Consider the following 27,092-nt stretch of genomic DNA (forward strand, 5'->3'; position numbering starts at 1 on the left):
TCCTGCCTTCTTCCCCATTCCTTCCTTTCTTGTTCCCTCATTTATTTTTCTTTCTCTCTCCTCCCTCTTCTTTTTTTTCTTCCTCTTGTTCTCTCTCTCTTTCCCTTCCTTCCGTATATGTACTCACGCATTCAGAGTTAATGGTTCCTAGATCATTGGCAGAACTGATTATCCAGCCATAGTACTAATCATATAACAGAGCCAGCTTGATAGTACAGTGGACAGAGTATTGAAAGGAATCAGGATGGCTTGAGTTCAAATGTTGCCTCAGATGGAAGCAGTGTAATCCTGGGAAAGTTATTTAATCTCTGTCTGCCTCAATTTCCTCATCTGTAAAATGGAGATAATAGTTCTTACTTTTCAGGGTTGTTGTGGGGATAAAATGAGATAACATTTATTAATCATTTTTCAAACCTTAGTGTGCTATATAAATGTTAGCTATCATTATTACCAAAGCTATAAAGGTATATACATACACATATACACACACACAAGCAAATAGTTTCACAATGTCTCATACTCACATACACAGGAACTTTTTTTTTCTTGTTAGCTGAATGCATTTCTTTCTTTTTTTCTTTCTTTTTGTTGCTTTTTTTGGTTATTTGTATGTGTGTTTTTGTTTTTACACAGAACACTGTTTGCAGTAGAGAAACTGGCATTGCAGTCTGCTGGCACATTGGCAATTTCACATAAACCAGTAACATGTTCATCCTTTAGCAGAGAAGACTCTAATGGCATGTGCCCTAGGAATACTCAGGACATTGCTGATCTTCCCTTCCCTGGTTTTTTCTTTTAATCATTTTTTTTTCAATAAATATTCAGGAAGGCCATTGGCTCTCAGCCAAGGACAGTTGAGAATGGTTGGTGCACACCTGGATCTCACCTCCTTGGGAACTTCGGCAAGCGCTCACAAGCAGCTGTAGTGTATAGGGCATTGGGTCTGGAGTCAGAAAGACCTCAGTTCATTTCTGGCCTCAGACACTTACACTTGTGCGACTCTAGCCAGATCCCTTAACCCTGCTTGCCTCAGTTTCCTCATCTGCAAAATGAGCTTGAGGAGCAAATGGCAAACCACTCTAGTATCCTTGTCAAGAAAACCCTGGAGTCACAAGGAGTCACATGTGACTAAAATGACTCAACTCTCCCTAAAGGAGAGTTGGAATCCTAGGAAAGAGAATCCAGTGCCATTGATTTCCTATCCCTAGGGGAAAGTAACCCCTTTGATTTTTGCTTTCCTTGAAGGCCATCCTGGAGACCCCTGATAGGCAGCTTACTCTGAATGAAATCTACAACTGGTTCACCAGGATGTTCGCCTATTTCCGGAGGAATACAGCCACCTGGAAGGTGAGATGCTTCCCTTGCTTTCCCTCTCCTCCCCTTCCTAAGGGCCTTGAACTAATATGGCAGGGTCTCCCCTAGAGTCACCTCTAAGACAGGAGATTCTTGTAGGGAATGTTAGTGCTATGGCCCAAAGATCACATTCCCTTCCTCTAGAAACCCAGGCTTGCCCTTGTGTTACTGGATTATTAGGAACATTTTTGGCTCAGGCACATCCCTATAAAATTGAAGATCCCTGTGTCATCATCATCATCAGGGACGCCTAGTACTCAAAAGCCTACTTAGAGATCCTCTGAATTCTAAACTCCCTTTCCTAATTCAATTTAGCAAATAGTTATTAAATACTTATTATGTACAACACCAGCTGGTAGGGTACTGACCTCAGAGTCAAGAAGACCTCATTTCAAACCCTGCTTCTTATATGTGCTGACAATAAAATCCTGGGCAAATTACTGTGCCAAAAATTCAGGATACAAAATCAAAAATGAAAGAGTCTCTGTCTTTTAAAGAGCAGAACCACACTTTCCTCTTGCATTTTAGGGGAGGTGAAGAATAAGCTACCTACACAAATTAGCATAAAATGAGAAAAATTCAATAGTGAAGAAAAGGACTGAGACCTAAAGGGGATTAGGTTCAAGGACAATATGTCCTTTAATGAACCTCATGCAAAGACAAGATTCTGAAAGGTAGCGATGGGGGAAAGTATAGAGAATAGCTTGTGTGGATGTTGAGAAGTGATTAATGGAGTTTAAAATTCCAGGACTGAATTACAAACCAATTTAATCCAATATAGAGTTTTTAAAAGAGAATATTATGAAATATGGCTGGTAGTGGGGGCACTAGATCATGAAGGGCCTTAAACTAGATTTAGGAGTTTGTATTTATTCTAGAGACAATAGTGAGCTACTGAAGGTTTTTTTGGTTTTGGGAAACATGGTGGGATCTGACCCTAGTGACCACATGGGCTCCAGAGGCTCCTTGATGAGTTTGTGGCTAGGTTCTAATGGGGTGTGTCTAAACCATGCAAGGGGTCCCTCAAATTACTAAAGCTGCAGTACAGGGATGTTCCAAAGACCCTGCCTCTCACTGGGGAAGAATAGTGTATGGGGAAATTGGACATAGGGCCAAATATGGGTCTGTGGACATGGGCACAGACACGTACACAGATATGGACACATACACCCTCCCCCATCTGCTGTCAGAAGCAGAAAGATAATTGTCTCAGTCCAATTAGTCATTTCAACACCTCCAGCCATAACAGTTTTCCTAGGGGGACAAGACAGAGAAGGTGGGGGGGAGGGCTAGGGAAAATGGGACAGGGAGTTAGGGGCCGAATGCTGATAGCGCCTTCTGTTTTTTTCATTGCCAAGACTGTGTGTGTTGGGGAGGAGGGAGAGAGGAATTAGGGAGAGGGGAAGACAGAGATGAGGCAGAAAGAGACACACAGAGAGATGGATAGAGCAAGAGAGACGGAGAGACAGAAACAGAAAGATGGAGAGAGAGGGACTGAGATGGAGAGAAAGGAATGGAGAGAGTGATGGGGAAAGAGAAAGAAAGGGAAGGAGGGAGAGAGAAATAGAGAGAGACAGACATGGAGAGATGGGAAAAGAGGGACAGAGAATCCGAATGGAGAGAAAGTGAGAGACAGAGAGACTGAGTGCACTCCCAGGCAGGTGCAGCTGTCAGATGGGGTCTTGGTGCCTGTTTAGTAGGGTCAGCCTTAGTGGAGAGCCGGCTCCAGCCTTGCCATCAGGCAAGGTGAGGAGAAAAGGGGCAGGGTCTATGCAGGAGTTGCCAGGATCTTTGGCCTTTGAGTCCCTCTGCTGGCCAGTATTGGAATTTCGGGATGCTGCTTCCCCAGGCTGGGGTGGGAAATAGCATCTCCCTGAATTAGAATCATAGGATCACACATTTAGAACAAGCAGGGTTGCTGCTGGTCATCTACTCTGGTCTGACCTCCTATTTAACAGATAAGAAAACCGTGATTTAAAGCAGTTACATGACTTTTCCAAGGTGCAGGAATAATGAGTGACAGAAAGAGGAACCGAATTCCAACGTCAAATCCAGCACTGTCTGTGTTACAATCATCCCTAACGCAGCCTAGTCCTCAGACCCGAGTCATCTGACTCAAAATCTAGTTTCTTACCCTTCGGTCATACTGCCTCCTCAGTGCAATATTGCCCTGACTTATGGAAAAACTCAAAACAGGCAATTATAGCGTTGGAAGGGAATTCTAAGGCCATCCCAGCCATCCTCCTAGCTCTAGGCAAATGTTACCTGGGCCATTCTGGAGAGATGATGTTGACATTGTTATTAAAGAGCCTCAAGAATATTCCGGCCCCTTCACTCCCATTTGTTCATGTCAGCCCTTCCTTGAACTCGCTGTCGGAATATTTTTCTGAACAACAGGTTAGTTCAGTGGACAGAGAACTAGACCCCGAGCCAGGAAGACCTGAGCTCAAAGCAGACCTCAGCTCACTTACTCGCTTTGGGCGTGGAACTTAACTTCTGTCTGCCTCAGTTTGTAAGACAGCCCTTATCTCCTACTGTAGCACTTTGAGTCCCTTATTCTTTGGACATAATCATTGCCTAGTTCAAGGCCATAGCAGGTGTTAAACATGGTACCTCCTCCCAGGACTAAGAGGTTCACTCAGCTAAAACGTCTCTCCTGTTCCTTGGACTGGAGTCCCCGGGGTTAGAGTACTAAGACCCCAAAAAGATCATGGCAAGGCATGCTGGGTAAGCACTTCTGATTGGTTGTAAGTGATCTCATTCCTCTGACTTACATCCTGCTAGACTCTGGGGTTGAGTTCTTTGGAGGTCATTTCATTTCCTCTTCAGCCTGGACAGAAGAGCACCTAAAGAAGTTATCTATTCCTTAACAACTGTGCTAGACGTGGGGGGGGATGTGTATGTGTGTCATATGGTTTCTATGTGCACTGCACCTACCTGCCCAAACTAGAAATTATACATTCATTCTCTCGTTATTTTATTTATATCCGCCTTAGTGCAGACCATTTCCTCTCTAACGGCAGAGAATAATTAGAGAGTCTATGATTTAGATCTAATGGACCTTTGAGTTTATTTAGTGCAACATCCTCTATTTACAGCTGAGAAAATAGGTTCAGAATAACTAGTGAATTCTACAAGGTCACCTAGGTAGTAAGTGGCAGAATTCAAACTCGAGTCTTGTAAATTCAGAACTGTAAATTTCAGAAAAGCATCGTTTTGTCATTCTCTTTTAGAAAGCTTTTCAGAGATGGAGGAGTTATGTAGTGCCTCTTCGTTTCTCCTTTTCAGACCAAACAGTGCTTATGCCTTTCCCTCAGAAATCAGAAGGATTTCTGATATCTTAGTCATTAGTCAGTCCTCCCCGCCCCAGACCCCACAGTATTAGCTGTTACTAGACATGAATTGACAATGAAAAAACAATGGCCTGGTCAACACTGGGGTAGGGGAATGTGTGTGGATGTATGTGTATGGCAGGGGGAGATTGGAGAGGATCGAGGGGAAGTCACACTTTTGGAAATATAGGCTGGGATCATCCTGTTTTTCTCTCACTGTGGACAACTCAGTAGAATGTACTATTTTCTAGTCCTCTTGCATCCAGATCCTGACCTTTGGGATCCAGAATCCTTAGGGTCATCCTCAATTCTCATTTCTGGACCCTGACTCACCCTTTGCTATTATCTTCTATGCTCTCCTCTCTCCCTCTCCTCTTCCCACTCTTCCCATCTTTTCCCTCCACTCCTAGGTCAAGCCACTGAGGTTCAGACCTCTGCTGCTCTTCCCCCTTGGGGCAAGACAGGATCCTAGCTTCAGAGATTCCCCCCTTCTTCCCTCTCCGTTCACCCAGCCCCTGCTCTGCTTTCCTCTTCATCCTACCCCCTTTTCCCTTCCTGCTGGATCCCTTTCACTGCAAGGACCAGGTCAGGGGGAGAGGATAGGGAGGGGGCCTGGGGCCAAGCCTGGCCATCCCAGAGATAGGAGACACCATCTGCTTCTTGGAGCTGCTGCCCTCTCCAGCCCCCTCCCTAGCTCTCTCCTCCACCCCCTCCCAGTGTCGGGCCCCTCCCCGGGCCCTTGTTGTGGGGCCAGTCCCTTTGTTTACGAAGCCCCCGCCAGACCCCTTAAATTGCCGTTAATGTTTCAGCGTAACGAATTAGTCTCTCATCACGAATCAGGCTTCGAAATGAGGGAAAAAAGCCCCGGTGAGGCCATCCTCGGAAATTGGGGTCATTCTCATTTGCAAAGCGGAGGATCCGAGCCCCGTAATGCGGGGAAATTTATTCCGAGGCAGGAGCCCCGGCGTGATTAGGCCCTTTGTAATTATCGCTCCGAGAGATTCCACTCCAGCCGCCTGCCTCCCTCGTGGATTAGCAAGCGAGTCGGAAAAATACACAGGATTTAATTAGAGGCAAATTAAAATTGGTAATGAAATCGGGCCAGTTGCAAGTGGCAAGAGTTGGAAGAGAGAGAGGGAGAGGGGATCTCGAGGGGGCACAGCGCCTGCCTGCCCTGCCCGCTTTCTTCTCTGTTTAGAAATGTAAAGATGGAGTCAGGGACCGGGGACAGGGACTGGGACACAGGGATAAAGAAGGGCAGGTGTGGGGAGGGAGGAAGGGAGCAGGCAACAGGAATGAAGATGGGAGACCGGAGATGAGATCAAGGAAAGGAATTAGGGGCAAGGAGAGAAGTAGGTCAGAAGATGGGGATGGGGTGGGAAATAAGGGGGAGGAAAGCACCTACTATGTTCAGGGCCCTGTGGGAAGGATAGGGACAGCTGAGGACAGTGGGAAGGGGGGGAATGTGGGCATGTCGCCTCCTAAAAACCAAGCTGAGAGAGAAGGGATCAGGCTACCCACAGTCCAAGGGATGACCTTATTTCAGAGGCATCCCCAAAAGGGTTAGGGATGGGGATTTTTGTAGACTTCTTACTTAAGGACATTGAATGACCGCCTTGTACCAAAAAAAAGGTCCAAATCTATGCTGTGGTTCCAGCCTTCCATTTCAGTCTCACTCCAATTGAGATGCTCCTTCCTGAAACATGCTCTTGGCTTCCCAAACCACACTGCTTCCTCCACTAGGAGTGTTCTCCCCCAGCATCTCCTGTCCTATTCTAACCCATGTCAATGCTGTTTCTCTGTGAAGCCTTCTCTGATCCTTTCAGGCAGAAATTAACTCCTCTTCTGAAATCCTGCGGCCTGTTGCTTGCTTCTCCAGTTTTACACTTTTATAGTCTACTGTGTATAGAGTTTTCTGTGTACATCTTATGTTCTTATAGCCTGACTAGACTTGAAGCTCATTTCGAGCAGGGCTTCGTACAGTTTCACCCCAAAATAAGCCAGCAAATCTTAAAACTGCTCTAAGACTTTGGACATACCCCATATTTATTGAGTTGGATTGCTGACCCTTTCCTACTACCCTCCTTTCCAGTCTAATCAATTCAATTCATATCAATAATTGTATATGGATGTGGAATCATAGTTAGCAGAGATCTGACTTCAAATGTCGTCTCTGGAGCTTACCTGAAGGATGACCTTGTGCAGGTCACCTTTCTTCTCTGAGTCTCAATTCCCTCATCTGTACAATGGGACTATAAAATGGGTTATCTACCTGACAGGACTGTTAGGGGGATAATATGTGGTCATGTATATAAAATGCTTTACAATCATTAAAGCAATATCAGCTGTTCATCATTTTATCTACTCTCTGTGCCTAGCATCTTATATTTAAATGCTAGGTGAGCTACTGTACCAGGTATAGAAGACTATAAGACAGGATCTTGACCCCTGCTTACAATTTACTCACATGCTTGGGGAACATTACATAAATATGAAAGGGAATCAATATCCATTCATTGATCAAATATTTACTAAATACTTACTCTGTCCCTTTACTGTGTCCTTTGGAATAAATAAATCGATCAGTAATAACTTAGTGTCTACCACATACCAGGCGCTGAAATATGGCACTAGACTAGGTCAAGACAGCAAGCATTAGTTAACCCCTAGAGCCAGGCACTGTGCTGAGTGCTGGGCTTACAAAGAAAGGTCAAAATCTGTCTCTGCCCTCTAGGAACTTATATTCGTTCTATCAGGGAAGACAACATTTACCTGCATGAGTATGTACAAAGTAAATACAGTACAGATTAATTGGAGAAGACACTAATCCCCACCCTTTTAACTCCAAATCAAATAGTACCTCGTCTAGGTCTCCCCTAGTCATAGATAGGAAAGTTTCTGTAACAATCTTTTTCTTTAGACCTCGAACAGCCCTTTATTTTGCATTTCTCGAATGCAGCTTACCCTGTAATATTATTTATATTTGTTACATATTTTATGTTTGAAACTTTTATTTTGCAGGCTAGCATAGGGTTCTATATGCAATATTTGAAAATGGGATAAATGAATGAATTGGACAATGTATTCATTTGAAAAAATATTTATTAAACATTTAAGTTCTAGGCACTGGGGAAACAAAGGAAAAAAAAAAACAGATCAGTTCCTACCCTCAAGGAACTTAGATTCTGTTAGGATTAATAAGGTTTATTAAGTTCTTTCTATATGGAAGACATGTGCTACATGGTGAGAATTTACAGAAAGAAGAAAGTCCTTGCCCACAATGAGTTTATTTACATTCTACTTTTAAAATGAAATGTTATTTTTTTGTATTAATTGAAAATCTGCTTGCTTTCTCTTTTACCTTCCTTTCTCCAAGTGAGAAAGAACAGGGAAGGGAAAGCCCCCATTGCAAATGTATAATCATATGCAACAAATTATTGCATTAGCCATGTCCAAAAATATATATGTCTCAATCTGCACCTTGAGTCCATTATCCTTCTGTCAGGAGATGGGAAGCATGTTTCATTATGCATCCTCTGTTATTGAGACTGGTCATTGTGCTGATTAGAGTTCCAAGTCTTGCAAAGTTGTTTTTACAATATTGTTGTTAACAAATTGTTCTCCTGGTTCTGTTTATTTCACTCTGCACCAGTTCATATAAGTATTTTCAGATTTTTTGGATACTGTGCCTTGTATCATTTCAGCACAAGAGTATTCCATCACATTCATGTAGCATAACTTTCATCTGTTCCCCAAACAATGGGCATTCCCCTCCGTTTCCAATACGGAGTTTATATTCTAAAGGGGAAAACAATACATTTATATATACAAACTTAAAATAGGAAATAAGGACTTAGACTAGTGATGTCATTGGTGTGGAGAATTTCCAAGGGAGAAAATTCTCTACTGATTTCAAGTTGACATCTTTTCTGAAACTTAGAGCATTAGAGAAGCTGTTAGACTATAAGTTATAGCCTAGAATAGTGGAAGGTTGTGACCCTTCACAGTGTGTGTCAGCAATAGCACCTGAACATAGTTTTGTCCGGCTTTGAGGCGGACTTTCTGTTCTATTCAATGCTGCTTTCCACACATATACAGCTATAGTAAATCCTACACAAAACAGTTACATGATAAATTTGTGGGGAAATCTATTTGAATGTATGTTACTTGAGAGCAGAGATTGCCCCTTTTTTTGTGATGGTGGTGGTATTATCTCTAAAGACTGAATAAATCCTTGCTGACTGACTTCCTTAGCTTCTGGAGGAGGTGGGAAGGAGGACCAGAAATGGCCTCATATAGAAGATAATGCTTGAAGGGAATTAAAGGTTTCAAGAGAAAGACTTAAGGAGGTGAGAGACGGCTACAGACGGAGTAATTAAGTCTCTGAGGATCAAGTATCTTGTCCAGGGTAGTATTTGAAGTAGGATCTAAATAAATATTGTTTTTTTAAATCATAGCTTTTTATTGACAAAACATATGCATGGGTAATTTTTCAACAGTGACTTGCAGAAACTTCTGTTCCAACTTTTCCCCTCCTTCCTCCCCACACCCTCCCCTATGGCAAGTAGTCCCATACATGTTAAATATGTTAGAGTATATATTAAATGCAATATAGAATACATGTAGTTTTACTAGTATAAGAAATGCCTGCTGATGCAACTACTCTGCAAAATATAGTTGCCTGAGTGGCTAAGAGGTTAAATGATTTGACTGGGTCATACAGTCCTTCAAACTACTATAGAACTTGAACCTGGGTCTTGCGATTCCATGGCTTTTTCTCTGTCTTCTACACCACACTGTCATTATCCACTTTTGTTGTTGTTCAGTTGAGTCATGTTTGACTTTTTGTGACTCCATTTGTGATTCATTCTGAAATTTTCTTGGAATAGATACGTGAATAGTTTGTCATTTTCTTCTCCAGCTCATTTTACAGATGAGGAAACTGAGACAAATATGATTAATTTGTCACACAACTAGCAAGTGTCTGAGGCTTGATTTAAACTCAGGAATTTGAGTCTTTCTGACTTCAGGCCCCAGCACTCTAGCTATCCTGCCCTAATTTAATGTGTTTATTAAGTATTTGCTTAGTAACAGAGTTGATATATTAGTATGCTGCCACTGCCCTAGATGTTGGAGATATAAAAGCCAAAAATGAAATAGTTCCTGCCATCAAGGAACTTATTGTTCAAAGAAGAATAGAGATGGTCCTTTCTACCAAATTCCTATCAAATTGCATCAATTTACATTGTACTCCATTCCAGCACAAAAAATAACTGTGCCATAAGTTATTAATAGAGATTAATAGAGAATTGATGAATTCAAAGGAAAAATCTAAGCTATATGATTTGAGAAAGAAGAGTTGGCTTTTATTTGGGAAAGTTAGGGGAGGGCTCAGAGTTTATGGTGGAATTGAGTAGGGCCTTACCAAGTGAAGAATTGTCCTTTGGAAAGTAGAAAATGGAAATAGGAGATCATCCCAGGTCTGAGGAGGTAGCAGAAGCAAAGGTGCAGAGGTAGGTAGTAAGTGAGAAAAGAACAGAGTGGAAAGCAGTTTGGTTGAACAGAGATCTTAGAAGTCATTAAGTCCAACCCCTTGGTTCACAGATGAAGTAACTGATTCCCAGAGAAGTTAACTGACTTGCTAAAAATATCTGAGGTAGAATTTGAACAGGGTCTCTCTGACTCAAAGACCATCTGTCTGCTATATTTCACTGCCTCCTGAATTAAAAAATTTAAAAAAAATTAAAATTGAGTTCAACCCTCTCTTTTAATAAGTGAAGTGACTTTCAGAGAGCTTATATAACTTCCCCAAAGTCACAAAGATAGCACGTGGTAAATCTGGGGTTTGTATCCAGCACCCCTAACTTCAAATCCATTCTCTTTCTACTGAGTTACACTGCCTTTGTGAAGGGAAGCAGTGTGAGTAGATTAGAGCTAGAATGACACTGTGTGTGTGTTTGTGTGTTTGTCTGTCTGTCTCTCCCCTCCCCGACTGCCTGTTTTTTCTTATCTCTCCCTTCTCCCTTCTTTCTTCCCTCTCTCTCTGCCTTATAAGTCGTGTCTACACCAGGTAACATCTATTAAAGATCCAGAACTAAACCTTAGACTATATAATGATATAATCATTCTCTTGGCTATTGGGTTTCGAACATCAGAATGATAATGAATTTATTCTTTATTCAGTAGGCAATGAAGACTTATGGAAGGTTTTTGAGTTGGAGAGTAAAATGCTCAGAGTGATGTGTTCTGAAGGTTATTCAGGAAAAGGCTGTATAAAGGTGGATTGGAGGGGAAGGATTGGGCAGAAAGACAATCGTTGAAGTAAGAAGAGATGAGGACCTGTACTGTGGTAGAGTTTGATGACAGAAATATTTTCAGGTTGATTTGAAAAGATTTGGCAACTATTTGCATGTGTGGAGTGAAGAAAGCTGTCTGGATGCTTCTGAGGGTTTATCACTGGGAGAATGAAAGGACATTTTAAAGTAGGAGAGACGAGTTCATTTGGGCTTCCAGAAAGACATTCAGATGCAGGTATTTGCAGACAGTTGGAAAAAGGGAACTGAAGCTCTCAGAAGTTAAATCTGGAAATAAAGATTTAAGAGGCATCTGCATAGAGGTGATAATTAAAGCCGAGGAAATGGACATCAGTGTTTAAGGGCACTGTGTGGATGATGGGGAGAAAGAAAAGGAGCCAGCAAAGAAGGAGTGCTCAGAGAAATGGAGGAAGAAATGAGAGAATGCAGTGTCTTAGGAACCAGTGAAGGGCGAAGGTGTCAAGAATGAGGGGTTGGTCAAAACAGGCTGCTGTAGAAAGGCCTGGGAGGATGGAGCCAGTACAAAGATCACTGGATTAATAATAAAGAAGTCACTAGTAACCTTGGAGAGAGCAGTCACAATAGGTCTCAGAGAGGCAAGCTCTATTTAAAGCCTTGACTTTCTCCATTCTGATTTTGATGTGTCTTGGGTTAGCATAAGAATTAAATGAGAATTTTGGGGGAGTTTTGCAGAAGTCATAGATGACATGGGAAGGCTGACAGATGTCACAGAACTTATGGTAATATACTTAACACACATTGTACAATTAGGTACTGTAAACATCCCCTAAAAATAAAGAAAAAGTTCAAACTTACTCTCTGCTACAAAGAAAGAGTCAAAAAGTTTTACATGGATTTTCCAGATTGTAGGGGCACTGCATTCCTAACCCCTGCAGTGTGGAAGGGATAACTGTATTCTTTCTAAAAATTTAGAAGTGAAGGGAAGGGAAGAAATGGAAGCATATTTTGAGAGCATAAGGAGGCCAAAAGAACATTTTAAGAGGTTGGGGAAACCTGGGCATTTTGAAAAAACTTAAAAATATGGAAAAAGCTGAAGATAAGATTATATATTTAGAGCAGTTCCCTTATTTTACAGAGGGGGAACTGAGGCCCATAGAGTTTAAATGACTTGCCCAAGATTATTTAGATAAATAAGCAGCAAAGCTGTTATTTAAACCCACGTCTTCTATCTGTAAATCCAGTGATTTTATACTATCCCTGGATGCCTCTCTTCTTACTCTGTTTATTCTTGGTTTTGAATTTTGAGTGATGCAGGTGGTACCTTTCATCTGCTCTTTTGTATCTTGTATATACCCATCTATGTTGTCTCCATTAGAGTGAAAGTTCTTTTATGGCAAGGATTGGGGGCAATAGTTGCTTTTTCTTTGTATCTCTAGCATTTAATACAGTGTCTGGCATATAGTAGGTGTTTAATAAATGTTGATTGACTGGTTGATTGATATGCAAGTCCCATGAGATAAAAAATCTAAGGAACTATGAGAATAAAGCATTGAAAAGAGCAGCACAGCTATGGAAGTGTCTAAGGAAAGAGGCGGGAGTGGGAGGGGGGAGACACTGGAGCCAGGTGCCAAAGAGAAAGGTGGGAGAGTATCCAGGACAGTGTGGGAAAAGATGATAAAACTGGGTGACATGAACTTCAGAGGAAAAGTGGGGTTGTCGACTGATGGTAACAGAAATGGGGTTATTTAAAATCATGACTGGGAGAAAAGCGTAGATGGTATTGCTTATCAAATTTGCAAATGACACAAAGCTAAAAGGGTTAGCCAACCCACTGGATGACAGTCAGATTTCAAAAAGATCTTGACAGACTAGCACGGTGGGCTGCATCTAAAAAAGATGAAATGTAATTGAGATAAATGTAAAGTGCTACACTTGCATTAAAAAGTCAACTTCTCAAATATGTGATGGGGGAGTTGTGGCTAGACAACCTGTCTGGTTCTCTTACCTGCCTAACCATTCTCTGGAAGTCTGCTTTGCTGGTTCCTCATCCTTTGCCAGACTCTAAGTGTAATTGTCCCCTCAGGACAGAGTTCTGCCCTCAGCTCTTTTCCTTTTTTTTCCTACTTTCTGAACCTTGAGCATCTTATTAGCTCCTATGGATTCAAGCATTATCTCTTTGCAGAAGATTCCAAAATCTATTTTCCCACCTAAATCTCTTCTGAACTCGAGCTCATCTCCTGGCTATCTCATCACCATCAGTTTGTCCAAAACATAACTCTTCATCTTTCCCTTTCAAACCAATCCTTTTTCTTCCCCCCTCCCCTTATTTCTTCCCTTATTTTCTTTGGGAGAATATATTTTCTTATTTTCTTCCCTTATTTCTCTTTGGGAGAATATATTTTCTTATTTTCTTCCCTTATTTCTCTTTGGGAGAATATATTTTCTTATTTTTTCCCTTTATTTCTCTTTGGGAGAATATATTTTCTTACTTTCTTCCTTTATTTCTCTTTGGGAGAATATATTTTCCCCAGTCATCCAGCTTTGTAACCTTGGGTCAGCTCTGACTTCCCCCTCCCCTCTCATCTCCAGTATTTAATCACTTTCCAAGTCTAACCCATTCTACCTTTATGACACCTCTTCCATCTGTCACTTTTTCTCTAGTCACATTTTGCAGGAAGGATTGATTCTTAGCAGGGATTCTTCACCTTTCCTGTGTCATGGACTCCTCTGACAATCTGGGGAAATCTATGGACTCCTCAGAATAATACTTTTAAATGCATAAATTAAAATATATAGGATTCCAAATTAATTATAATGAAATATATATGTATAACAAAATACATATATAAAATACAGCCATGTATATGTACATTTATTTACAAATATATGCACATGATAAACATCAATAAATTTAACAATATATTATAATTATTTTTATATGTTAAAGCGCATGGATACCAGGTTAAGAACTTTTGATTTATAGATTGAGATTGGACCAAGATCTTTCCAGATTCTTGGAATTGGACTAAGTTCTTTCTAGACCCATTGATTTTGAGGGACTGGGGGGAAATAAAGTTAAAATGCACAAGGCTGAAAGAATGGGGTGAGGGGAGGCAGCCTTAGAACAGGGTTTATGTGCAGGGCAGTGGATCTGGGCGGTGGGGATGAAGTGATGATAAAGGTGGGAGGGAATGATAGCGACAAGGGAAAGGGAATATTGTATTATTCAATTCAACAAATAATTATTAAGATCCCATTGTACAGGCCCCAAGCTAGAGAAGGGGGAATACAAAGAAGAACATCTCCAGCTCCCCTAGAGCTAGGGACTGGACCTGTGATTTCACTGGCATAGGGAACTCCTGGATGAGCGCACTCCTTTTACTAATGCAGGTTTTATAGAGTTGCCTCCGGTGTTATCCAGGGTTACATGGCCACTATGTATCAGAGATAGGATTTGAATTCAGGTCTCCCTGACTCTGAAGCCAGTTAGCTCTCCAATATACGACATTGTCCTGCCAATAAATACAAGCTACAAAATGAATCACAAATTATGGAGTGGAGGGAGAGTGTTAGCAAGTTAAAAAAGTAAAGGGGAGGAGGGACAGGAAAGGCCTTATGTAGGATGTGGGACTTAATCTGAGTTTTGAGCAGAGGCAGGGATTTCCAGAGTGGGACATAAGGAGGGAGAGCTTTCCAATGGAGTAAGAACTTTATAGGTCTGATGAGGAAGAGGAGATTCATGGTGAGACTCAATTTTTATAGGAATGGAAGTGTGATGTGTTTCTACAGCTCACTCTGATCTTCCAGGTGTCAAGCTTGGGCCCAGGTCAGGACACGAGGGCACATGGGTTGGGGAGAGCTTCCTTTCTTTTAGTGGACTCCTAAACAGCTCAGAAGGAAGAGTCTTGATGGATAGGGCTACAATACAGGCTTCCAGGCCATCCATGTCACGCTACCTGTGATTCTGACCGTCACATAACCAGTGCCAGGAAGGGTGGGGAAGAACTATCTCAGCTGTACCCCAGAGCCAGCCTGGGAGCACTTCTATTCAGGTACCCTGCCTGTGGGGTAAGGGCCTTATTTTAACCATTTAAAAACACTTTGCAATACTTAGGAGCCTCAAAGTATCAAGCGCTCAGGAAGCCTCATGTTCTTCTGCTTTGTGACCTTGGAGTGATCATTTCCTTTCTCTGACCTTGGAGTGGTCATTTCCTTTCTCTGAGCCCCATTTCCTTTTCCTGTAAAACAAGGGATTAGGCTAGATGATCCTATTCTGACAAGAGACAGTTTCTGGAACACTTTGGGGGGTACCTCGGGTGTGGCAGATATTGAGACAATCATGCTTAATTCAGCTTTTTGTAAAGATGGCGGCTCAGAGGTTATGGGAGTGGGGGAGCTGTTTAAGGAGAATTTGGCAAGCCTTGCTCTGGAAAGAGCATTGACATGAATTGTATGAGTGGGAGAGCTGGGAGGTGTGTATAAAGAGAAGTCTAGCGCCTTATTCTGCTGGCCAGAACTAGGAGCAGAGGGTGGAAGTTGCCAGGAGACCAATGCTGGTATTGGATAAGGAAACCAAAAACATCCTTATAATTAAAACTGTCCAAAAGTGGAATGGGGGCAGCCCTGTGACACAGTGGATACGAGTGCTGGGTCTGGAATCAGGAAGATTTGAACTCAGACATGACCTCAAACACTTGTGGGACCCTGGGCTAGTTATCTAATCCTGTTTGCCTCAGTTTCCTCATCTGTAAAATGACCTGGAGAAGGAAATGGCAAACTAATCCAGTATCTTTGCCCTGAAAATCCCAAATGGGGTCACGTAGCGTTGGAAGGGACTGAAACAACTGAACAACAACAAAATACAATGGGCCACCTCCTGCGGGAGGTTGTGGGTGGATTCCCCTTCACTGAAGATCTTCAGGCTAAGGCTTGGTTCTATAGAAAGAGCAATAGATTTGGAATCAAAGGACCTGAGTTCAAATTCTACCTTTGTGATCTTGGAGTTAATTAACATCTGGGTCTCTTTCTTAGTCTGAAGAGTGAAAGGGGTTGGCCCAGAGGGCCTTTGAATTTTAAATGAATGACCCTGCAATTCTACTGCCACTTGTCAGAAAGATTGAAGGGAGGTTTCTGTTGGGGGGATTTCACCAGATAGCCTGGGGGGCCCTTTCACATCTGGGATTTTTGCATTCTGTGACTTTCTTCTGAAGGTACTGGTGATGTGATGGTGTTTTCCACTTCTACTTTTACTAGAGGAGATGCTGACCTGGGTCCCTTTTGTTTTCTCTCCCTTCCTCCCCTCCCTTCCCAACTGTTAGAATGCTGTCCGACACAACCTGAGCCTACACAAGTGTTTTGTACGAGTAGAGAACGTCAAGGGCGCCGTGTGGACGGTGGATGAGCATGAGTACCAAAAGCGGAGACCGCCAAAGATGACAGGGTATGTGTGCTCAGCCCCCCGGGTTGGACGGGCCTCAGCCCACCGGGCCAGCAGAAAGGTCTCTGCAGTCCATGTGTTTGTGGGACTAGGTGTGTCCATGTGGGCTGTTGCCCACTTACCTCCCTCCATCCTTCCTTCCAACACACGTAACTATTTCTACCGCTGTAGAAATCTGTATCTGAGTGGACATACACCTGTGAGAGACACATATGTACCATTCTCTGTGTGTATGCAGATATATGTGGGTATATATATATATATATATATATATATATATGTATATTGAGAGAGGGAAAGAGAGAGAGAACAAGTCTTCGAGTTGTGTGGAGGTAACTGAACTCCAGTATTCCAATTTCCAGGTGTCTGGTCACCTGTCCCAGAGAGGACTTCTTCAGTCTCCCAGCACTGGGGCAAACACCAGACTCTCCTTTTTGGGTCAGAGGCATTTTAGGGAGAGTGAGCAGGATAATTGATTATCTCCACAGCCATGTTCTTCCACCTGAATTTCCTTCCACTCATCCCACCCATCTCTTTCATTCAGTTGTTCGTTGTTTGTCCTTCATTCTTGAAGAGGGCCGCGACGTCAGAAAAGTGATGCGGTGACTTGCAGATGAATCCGATTTAAGTGAGGGAGGGCTGTACAAAGTCACCAGCCTCACTTTCTCTCTGAAGCGTCTGGGGCCAGTGGCCAGATAGAGATCAGGATGACTGGGGATAGACTGGAGATGCAGTGGGAGACCTTGGCCTTTCTAAGCTAAGGCCTTTTCCAGCTCTCAATTTGACTGAGGCAACATCCAGTCAGCGAACAAGGCAGGGTAAAAAGTGAGGCAAAGATGGGCTCTTTACTTAGTCATCTATCCCACTGGGGCCAGGATCTGAGCTAGGAAGAGGCTCTCCCTCCTGACTGTTGAGCACACTCCAGGAAAGTGACAGTCTTTTAAAATTTCTCCCTCCCTCTTTCCCCCAAGGAGCCCAACTCTGGTGAAGAACATGATCTCGGGCCTCAGTTACGGAGCACTTAACGCCAGCTATCAGGTGACTTATTGTTGTCCCTCGGTGGGGTTCCCTTCACTCTTTTTTTCCCTCTCCCCTGCCTTGCTTCCTCAGTCCTAGTTCCTCCCCCAAACCCGCGCTCACCCTTTATCAAAGACTTATCCTCTCCTGTTCCAAAGAGTGCCAGGGTAGCTGAGGGCCGAGAAAGGCTTATTTCCTTTTTTTAAGGACCTCTCTCTGTTGGCTGAGACCCCCCCAACTCCCTTTCCCCCTCTATCTCCTCCTTCCCACACAGCCTCCAGTTCTTTCCAATTCTTGTGTATGGAGCTGGGGGAGGGGGACAGGAGGGAAGATTGGCCCCGATTGCCTCTCCCCTCCAGTACAGGTGAGACCCTCCTCCTTCATCTCCCTTCTCACTAACCCCAGTACAGGAGAGGCCTTCTATCTCCCAGCATCCCGAGCCACTGCCCCGTGGCCTCCTTTCTGTTTTGAATGGGATGTGGGCTAAACTTGGGACTACAGGGGGTGGGGCCGAGGAGGACAGAGGACTGGGGGGTCTTGATGAATCCTGGGGCTGTAGACATGAGCCTTTTTGTGTCAGGGCCAGGAGGGTGAGAGGAGTTCCTGGATAAACAAGGGAGCCCAGACAGAGATAGGAGGTTCCCCAGCTGGTGCAGTGGGGGAGGGCGAGAGCACTATCTGCCGCGGCCTCCATGTAAGGTATTCTTTTTAATGTGTTTGTCCCTCCCCCCTTCCTCTCCCATCCCTCCCTAGGCCGCCCTGGCCGAGAGCAGCTTTCCCCTCCTCAACAGCCCAGGCATGCTGAACCCCGGCTCCACCAGCAGCCTCCTGCACCTCGGACACGAGGACGTGAGCAGTACTGTAGAGCCCCTCACCAGCAACGGTAGCATCAGCCCCCCGCGCCTCTCCCCACCCCAGTACAGGTGAGTCCGTGCCTCAGACATCAGGAACAATAACAAGAGCTGGCATTAAATGGTGCTTGGAGGTTTCCAAAGGGTCCCACAGCTAGACAAACGTCCAAACTCATTTCCCCACGTCCTGGTCAGCAGTCAGTGCTGGTGAGACCAGCCTCTAGGACCATGAGAGACGAGACACCCACTCCCCCATTTCTCCATCTCCCCCCTTTCCTTCCCTACCCCCACCCAGGTACAAAGGAGAGTTCCTCCTGGGGACCAGTCAGGAAAGTCTGCCCTGCCTCTTCTCCCGGCCAAGGGAAGTCCTCCCTTTCTCATTTCTTTCTTCAGTACAGTTATTCCCATCCCCGTCCATCTTTCCCCCACTGGGACACACACACACACAGACATATGCAAACTTTACGGATATATGGGGCCAGCGGGCAGTTTGCAAACATACCCACATGTATCTCACACACAAACACTCTTCTTCAGGCAGCATAAAAGTGTGCCTCCATAGAGCCTTTCTCTTGTGAGAGAGACGGGGTTCTGAGGGTCTGGGTACCCTTTATACCAGAGAGGTCAGAGGTCAGGGATGAGGGACTGACCAGTGTTGGGGATGAGTGGAAAGTGGGGAGTCGGGGGCTTCCTGTTTGGGGCTTGTGGCCATCTCCCTAACCATGTATCTCTCCCTTCTCCCACTGCTGCAGTCACCAGGTACAGGTGAAGGAAGAGCCAGCTGAAGCAGAGGAGGACGGTCGGCCTGGGCCCACCCTGGGCCCCACCAACCCCAACACTGGGGCTCCCCCAGAAGACAGGGACCCTGAAGAGGATCTGCCTGGGGAGGAACTGTCGTAAAGGCCTCTGGGGGAGGGGCAAGCAGGAACGAAGGGGTGAACATCTCTCCTTCCCCCCTCAGGAGACCCCTCCTCAGGCTCTCACCTTCCCCTCCACTCTACAGTCCCCTCCACCCCACCTCAAGGCACTTCCAGGACAGCAGATTGGGGTGAGGGCTTCTATGCCGTCCCACCTGTGACTCTGGACAGACTCTCCCTGGCAGAGATGGCCCCTGCCCCCTCCTTTGACCTTTGCTTCTTGCCCCAAGACCAGTGACCGGTGGTTTGGAACTGGTGGAAGAGCCAGGAGAGTGTGGACCCCCAGTCCCCGACTTCAGTGTGTGTCCAAGTCCCCCTCCCCTCCGCCTCCTCCCATCCATTCTGTCACCATGACCACCACCAGCAGGACTCTCCCGCCACCTTTGCTTTCTGCCCCCCTCCAACACTGAGACCCGCAGGCGGGGCTAACAAACCCCCCCATTCCCACCAAGAGCATCTGTCCCCTTCTTCCCCCGCCCCAACTTTGACCTCGCACCCTCTTCTCCAAGAAGCCCGGGACAAGGCACCTTGTCACAGGGTCAGAGCTAGAAGGGCCGGATGTGATTTAGTTTTACCCCCTCATTTGGCAGATGAGGAAACTGAGGCCCAAGAAGAGGGGAGTCAGAATTTGAACCCAGGTCTTGTGATTTCAAGTCTGGCCCATGCTTCCCGTACTAGACGAGGCTCGCTTCTTCCATACTGTGAATGACCGACATCGGCCGTGGGGAAAGGGGAGCCTGGAGCATCTCAGACTCTACCTCCGCCGCCCCGGGACAAACCAGTTCTCCCCTCTCGGCGACCTCAGGGGTGCCCGCGGGGGCGTCGGCCCGGGCTCTGGCCCTGAAAGCGCTTCAGGAAGACTATTGATGGAAACCCCTGCAAGGGGATGCGCTGCCTCCCTCACACCATCCCCGCGCCTCTGTATAACTAGAGACCCGACCTGCCACCTCGAGTCAGACAGGGCCCGGCCCGATCTCGCCTGCCCCCCACCTCTCTGCCTCCTTAGGGAAGGGGCGGTACAAGGGGCTGGACGGAGAGATATGGGAATAGATGTGCCCTCGGGGAGAGGGGGAGGCGGGAAAGTGTCCCCAAGACTGGCATTCATGCACCCCTGGAACTGAGGGGCCTGGTCCCCACTTGTGGAGGGGAAAGTCCCCTGGCCTCCACTAGGTGTCCCCACGGAGCCCGCTGCTGTGGCTGGCGAGGGAGGGAGGGAGTGCGCCCCTCGGCCTCCACTGGCATCAAAAGGAGGCTTGTGTTGGTGGGTCAGGCCTGGGGGTGGGGCAGAGGAGCAGGCCGGCTGCCAAGGCCGGAGGAATGGGCTACCTCTTCCAAAGCTCTCCCTCCTAGTCCCCCTCCCACCCTCTGAGCCCCTCCATTTCACAGCCCTCTCAACTCCCTCTCCCTTTCTTTCCCCAGTTAAACAGATGACCAAAGACCTTTCTTATGCCAGAAGCAGAAACCAAAACTTTTTGTTTGCTTTTTTTTCCTTTGTCACCCCTTGCCCTCCATTCCTTATCTGACCTTCCCCCCTCACCCCAGGCTAGAAGCTAGAATGGGGGGGGTCCCCTCCACTTAAGTTATTGTTTTAAACCAAAGTTGACAGTGTCTGTTGGTGGCCATGGCTTTCTTCCACACCTGCTCTTCAGCTGCCCACAGAAGCAGCCTGGGGACAGGTTTCCCTACACACCTCACTTCTGCTCTTGTTCCCTTCTCATCACTCTGTCCCTCAGCTGTCCTTCCCCTTCCCGTGGGAGAGGGGGAAGAGGAGGAGGGACTTGGGATCTGAGGGAAGGAAGGGCTCGAATGGGAGAACTCCCTTAGGCCCCCTGAGACAATTGTGGCTGTCCCCGAGGGCCTCTAGGGGCAGGGGACAGTTACATGTTGCTATTCCTGCTTTTCCCCTCCCCCCTCTCCATCCCCAGTCAGTATTTTGTCCCAGCCGGCCAGCCAACCATTCTTCTTTCTCACCCTCCAGTGCCCGCCCCAGGCTGGTCCCTGGTGTGCCCATCATCATGTTCCTCCCCCTGCTAGGGCTGCACACACAAAGGTGGAGGGCTGGGTTCTGAGGGTTTGCTGGGGGGAGAGCCGAGGCAGGGGGAGGGGCAGCCAGCGGTCATTCCTTCCTCCCACTGAGGGGGGCTCCAGCTTCAGGTGAAGGGCAAGATGTCTGATTGCCGCGCCTGACACCCACCCTACCCCTAGATTAGTCCCTCTAACAGGGACGGGACCAGGAAGGGGTTGGAGGTGGACTTGAAGAACTGTTGTCTAGCAAGTGCCCAGTTACCACACACAGACTGTGATCCTCACAAGTCCCTAGTGGGACTTGGGTGGCAAAAGGTCCCTGGTGCCTGTTAACCGTGATCCTCTCCCACTTTGTTCCTTGCCCTCTGACTTGTGCAGAAATATTAAATGCCCTCTGCTCTTAGGCCCTCAGTGTGTGTCACCTAGTGGGGCGGGGATGGGCCAAGTCAGGAGGACTGAGCATGGAGCACAAAGCGTGGGAGTGGGCACTTCCTAGGAGTGGATGAGTGTGCGTGTTTCTGTGCATGTCTGGGAGTCTGTTTGAGCCCACTCAGTCGCGTATGAATGAGCAGGAACGTTGATGTCCACCCGTGGGTTCCTAAAACCAGCGTGTGTGTTCAGGCCCCTTTGTATGTCTGATTTAGAACATCATTCACGAGGGAACAATGGGATGCAGTGGTTGGGAAGGCTAGTTTCCCACTAGCTTCTCTTTCCTTCCTACCAAGCTAGGTCTGGGGACAGCTCGACTGTTGGTGGGAGAAGCCGGAGTGCTGGATAATCACAGTGTTTGGGATAGCCTTAGGTTCTGCTCGGGCTGTCGTCCTTTTCCCCTCTCCCTCCCACCCCTCGGCTGTCTGTCCCTCTGGGGATCTGGCCCTGCTTCTCACTGCCACTTCCATCTGTGGCTCCCTCAGCTCCTTGGTATACTTGTGGGTTTTCCCTCACCCTCAGGAAGAGCTGAGGATCACAAACACACACACACACACACACGCTAACAGGTCCATCCTCTCCCACCCTTCCTTGCCACATAGATGACATACGGCCCCTTATTGCCTTCTTATCCCAGCTCTAGACTCCTATTTTTTCTCCACATTTCTCTCAGACTCCCTCATAGAAAAGACTTTAAAGTTTTCCCCAAAAGCTTTCTTTTGAACTCTCCCTCTTTGCTGCCTCCTCCCTAAATCAGATCCCTACCCCTGTTCCACGCCGGTTTGGAATCCAAGTTTTTGTTGTTGTTTTTCTCAGGCTGCCTGGGAGTTGTCCAGGGAGTGGGGAAGGTGGGAGGTTAGCAATTTGCAGGGTCTGTTTTCTTCACGGACTATCCCTAGAGTCACCCAGACCATTAGATCAAAGGTCCATTCCCTCCTTGTTGGAAACCAGATCTCTTACAAGGGAAAGTGGTTCTGGAGGCTTGAGCCTAAGACAGGGCCAGCCAGCCCATATCCTTATGGTGGTATGTGTATATGTGCACTGCACAATGTGTTAACGATGTGTATGTCTATATGGCACATGCTTTTGTCTATGGGCACAGACCAGTCTTGATGTGGGACCAGCTGTTCTAGCTGTAGCCAGAATGGGATGTAGAGTCAGTGAACGCTTAGGTGAGCACTTACGGCCTCCCAAAAAGGGAAAAGGGGCTGGGGGACACTTACACCAATGTCATTCTCTGACTAGTCTTTCCCTGCCCCTCTCACCCTGGGTCCCCACATCCACTCATTCCTTACAGATCTTGAGTTCTTCCCATCCGTCCCTCTCCCTAATTTCCCCAAGATGGGAACCTGATAGATAAAAAGAAACCTGTTTACTTCTTATACCTTATACCTTCCTGTGAGATTTAATCACAGAGAACCCAAGTCTCAACTCAAACTTCTCACCACCCACAACCACCATCAGAGTCTTCAAGATACCCAACACTTTTTAGGCCCAGGAGCTCCTAGACCAGGGTCCTTCGGGGCTAGGGCTGAGGGAGGAAGGTCCTGGCGAGAGAGAGGGCCGGCTTTTATTGGGGAGGGGGGGAGTACAGGATTGGGTCCCAGCCCCTTTACCATAGCCAATCTCAAACGTTTAGTACTAACAATAGACTGAAGAGCAGTGGACCCTGAGGATTCCAACTCCTTAATGTGTCATCTCTTTTCTGTGGCCTCATTCCTTCTCTATTTCTGGCCTGATTTCTGTCTCATCTCTTTCCTTTTCCCTTCCCCCACTCCCCTTCTCTTTCTCTGTCTCTCTTATTTCTGTGTCTCTCTCCCTCCATACCTCTTGCCCATCACAACCCCTACTGTCAGTTCAGCGTGTGTGTGTTTCTTTCTCTTGATTTTTCTTAGCCCCTCTATATGTTGTTCTGTATCTCCTCCACTCCTTTCCTCCATCCTGCTGGACACATGCTCAGAGCTGGGGTCCCCCTCTCTCCCTCTCCTCTAGTGGGGGCTACAGGGTGAGGGGGGTCAGATGGGACAGACAGGGGATTTCACATCCTCCCCTCGGCCCAGGCCCAGTCCCATCCTGTGCTGTATAAAGGAATAGCATTGCTGTGTATTCGTACTCCGCCTAACCTCCCTCCGCTCTGTGGCGGCAGACAGGCGGACCCTGTACAGTAGAACTAGCTGCATGTAATCTGTATGGACAACAGCATTATATATAATGCAATAAAGTGAATTACCTACAATGATGCCCCTTCCCCCTTCTTTCCTCCTAACCCCTCCAAAAATCACTTGAGAATCCAGGATGGCTTTTTTGAGGCAAATTGGTCCCTTTCCCTGCTGCTGGTCCAAAACAGCCATTACTCCAGTCTGTGCTAAAGAACTTCCCAGGGATGAGATTGTTCTTCTTGCCCCTTCCTGCTTCCATCCAACTTCACTCTCAATCGCTCAGTCATCCCAATTGTCTAACCTCATGAGGATCATAGATCTATAGCAGGAGGACCTCAGAGACCACCTAGTCCAGCCCTAGCATTTTACAGAAGATGAAATTCAAGAAAATTAAATGACTTTGCCTATGGTCACCCAGAATGAGTCAGAGGCAAGATAAGAACTCCAATTCCCTAATTCCCATCATACAAGCTGCCTCCAGGCCTTTCAGACAAAATCAGCCCTTACCTCCTTCTGTCTTGTGCTCAGAAAACAGAAGAATGGAAATCCATTAGAGTCCATGCCCCTGAGACTGATATAGGGATGGACGGTAAGTGAAAGGCAGAGAGCTCGGAGAAAAGAAAGGAGCCTCGTAAAGTTTAGACTCCTAAATTTAATTCCCCCTTTCTGGATTGTCTCTCAGGTCATCCATCCTTCCTCCTTCAAAACAGTAAAGGCCAGTTCCCAACCAGGACCAATTGGGTTCCTTCCTATGCTGGGAGATCCCAAGGAAAGGCTGTTTCACAGCTTCCCACACTCACCCACTCCTGGGCCTCAGGCGGCCTGATTACTCATTTATTTAACTGGTTATAAAATGCCTCTCATGCCTAACAACCTTGTATCTGAACAACAACCTGTACAGTAGGGAGAGCAAGTATTATTAGTGCTCCCACTATGGATATCAGATCTTTGTTTCATTAGTTTAGAAAAGTCCTAATGAGGAAACTCCTACCAGCACAGACAACCTTCTGTCTCTTATTTTGCAAATTAGAGTTCTTGAAGGCTGTCTGGAATGCCAAAAGGTTTAAATTACCTGCTCAGGGTCATAAAACCAGTACGTGCCAAACAGGATTCTGAATCCCAATCTTCCTGATTTTGATTCCAACTCTTATCCATGATGCTGTACTGCACCTAGGCTATTGATATTCCCATTTTCTAGAGGGAGAAACTGAGGGTCCAAGAAAGAAAATGAATAGGGGATACGGATAGTAAGTGGAAGCGCTAGGACTCGATCCTCCGACTCCGAGTCCTGTGCTCTGTCCATTCGTGATGCTTTGATGTTACTCAGGGTGTCCATGCTCAGACCTTCTTCCTGGCAGCTTGCTGCCTCTGAAGTTCTGGGGGGCAGATGAGTGGCTCTGTGGTCTGCTCCCCCGGATGTCAATGGGGCTGTTCTCCCTGGCAGTCCTTGAGGGGGATTCCACGGAGTGTTCAAAGTAGCAGCCTGGGCCCAGCTTCCTGCCCCAAGTCCCCAAAGGTCTTCTCATTCAGGAGAACCATCCACATGCTCCCACAGCATCAGTCTTCGGTTCTCCTGATTGCAGGACTATAAATGACCAGCAGAGGGTGGTATTGGACAAAGCAGTCACTGAGCTCTCTCCTTGAACTTGACCTTTGGTAGGAGAAGGATAAAAGGAAAGGAGGTCCTGGGGTGTGTATCACATTCCCCCCCAGCATACACACATACTCCCTTCTGCCTTAGGAAACCCCCAAATTGCAGCTTCTGGCTACGCAAAAACAAATTAAGCCCCTTGATAGTTTGGGGGGCCATTTCAGGACTCCTTTCACAATTGTGTCTTCAGAAATCTCTGAGATAAAGAATAAAGAAGGAGTGAGAAGGGGAAGAGAAAGGAGAGAGCCTGAAACACAGAGAAAGACAATGGAGAGAGAGGGAAGAAGAGGAAGAGAGAGAAGGGAAGGGGAAAAGAGAGACGTAAAGAGAAAGAGAGAGGAGGGGAGTGAGGGGGAAAGAGAGAGACAAAGAAAGAGACAGGAGGGAGGGAAAGAGAGAAAGGCATAGGGAAGGAAGGAAAGAAAGAGGGAGGGAAGGAAAAGAGATTAGAGATAGAGTGAGAGAGGGAAAGACAGGAAGGGAGGGAGGAAAGGAGAGAAAAGGGAGGGAAAAAAAGGAGAGAAAGGAAGAGAAACAGAGAAAGAGGGAGGGAAGGAAAGAGGAAAGGAGGGAAAGAGACAGAAAGAGAAGAGGAGACTGAGGGGAGAGAGACAGAGAGAGACAGAGGAGGGAGGAAAAAAGAAAGACAGGGAAGGAAGGAAAGAAAGAGGAAGGGAGGGAGGGAAGAGAGATGAGAGACAGAGTGAGAAAGGGAAAGAAAGGAAAGGAGGGAGAAAAGGAGAGAGAAAAAGAAGAGAAGGAAAGAAAGAAAGAGGGAGAAAGGAAGAGAAACAGAAAAAGAGAGAGGAAGGAAGGAAAAAGGAAAGGAGGGAAAGAGACAGAGAAAGAAACAGACTGGAGGGAAGGAGGAAAGAGAGAGAGAGAGAAGGAGGGAAGGAAGAAGGAAAGAAAGAGAGGGAGAGAAGAAGAGATGAGAGATATAGGGAAGGGGGAATGGAGAAAGAGAGGGAGAAGGAAAGAAAGAAAGGAGAGAGAAGGAGGGAGGAAGGGAGAGATAGAAAAAGAGGAGGGAAAAAGGGAGCAACGGAGAGAGAGAGGAAGGAAGGGAGAGAGACAGACAGAAAAACAGGCAGAATTGGGTAAGTGGGAATAGTGGGAGTAGATACTCATAGTTAAGTACTGAGAGAACTTAGAAACAGAATTCTACAGAGCCAAGAAGGGGGTCCTGACTTTCATGTCCACAGCCCCCATCCTCCAATCTGCTGAACCACTGAAGAGAGGGTAGGGGGCAGGGAAGGAGGCTCAAGAAAACCTATAAAAATAATCAAACAGGGGCCATGTATATGAAGAAGGGAGTAAGGAATGGGGAAGACAAAGGAGGCCTTGTCTGAACCTAGAAATACACTAAAGCCAGACACACATAGGCACATCAACTCATACACAGACACCTCTTAGCCACATACAAATATACACACACAGCAGCTCAAATCCAGAAAAATAGACAGAATATTAACTATACATACATACAACTGATAAATATACATGTACAAGTTCATATTTAAAATACACATGTGCACAAAGGCCCTTCCATCTCAGAAAAGCCTGATTTTATGATCCACACAGTAAATAGATACTCGGGCATTGCCCCACACATATTTCCAAAGCATAATCACACCTCTGTCCAC

At 46.1% G+C, this 27,092-nt stretch overlaps 1 protein-coding gene across 1 annotated transcript in view; it reads left to right on the forward strand.

Annotated features, from left to right (window-relative positions):
* The window catches only part of FOXP4 (forkhead box P4), a 98,645-nt gene extending 74,773 nt beyond the window's left edge, over nt 1-23,872 (forward strand). The window contains exons 13-17 of the mRNA XM_051996927.1: nt 1,246-1,347; nt 16,279-16,400; nt 17,369-17,435; nt 18,168-18,337; nt 19,018-23,872. Coding sequence (XP_051852887.1) covers nt 1,246-1,347; nt 16,279-16,400; nt 17,369-17,435; nt 18,168-18,337; nt 19,018-19,165 — 609 coding nt within the window. The 3' untranslated portion in view covers nt 19,166-23,872. The remainder of the gene's footprint in view (nt 1-1,245; nt 1,348-16,278; nt 16,401-17,368; nt 17,436-18,167; nt 18,338-19,017) is intronic.
* The last annotated feature ends 3,220 nt before the right edge of the window (nt 23,873-27,092 follow it).

The sequence above is a fragment of the Antechinus flavipes genome, chromosome 4, assembly GCF_016432865.1.
Source record: "Antechinus flavipes isolate AdamAnt ecotype Samford, QLD, Australia chromosome 4, AdamAnt_v2, whole genome shotgun sequence".
Lineage (NCBI taxonomy): Eukaryota > Metazoa > Chordata > Mammalia > Dasyuromorphia > Dasyuridae > Antechinus > Antechinus flavipes.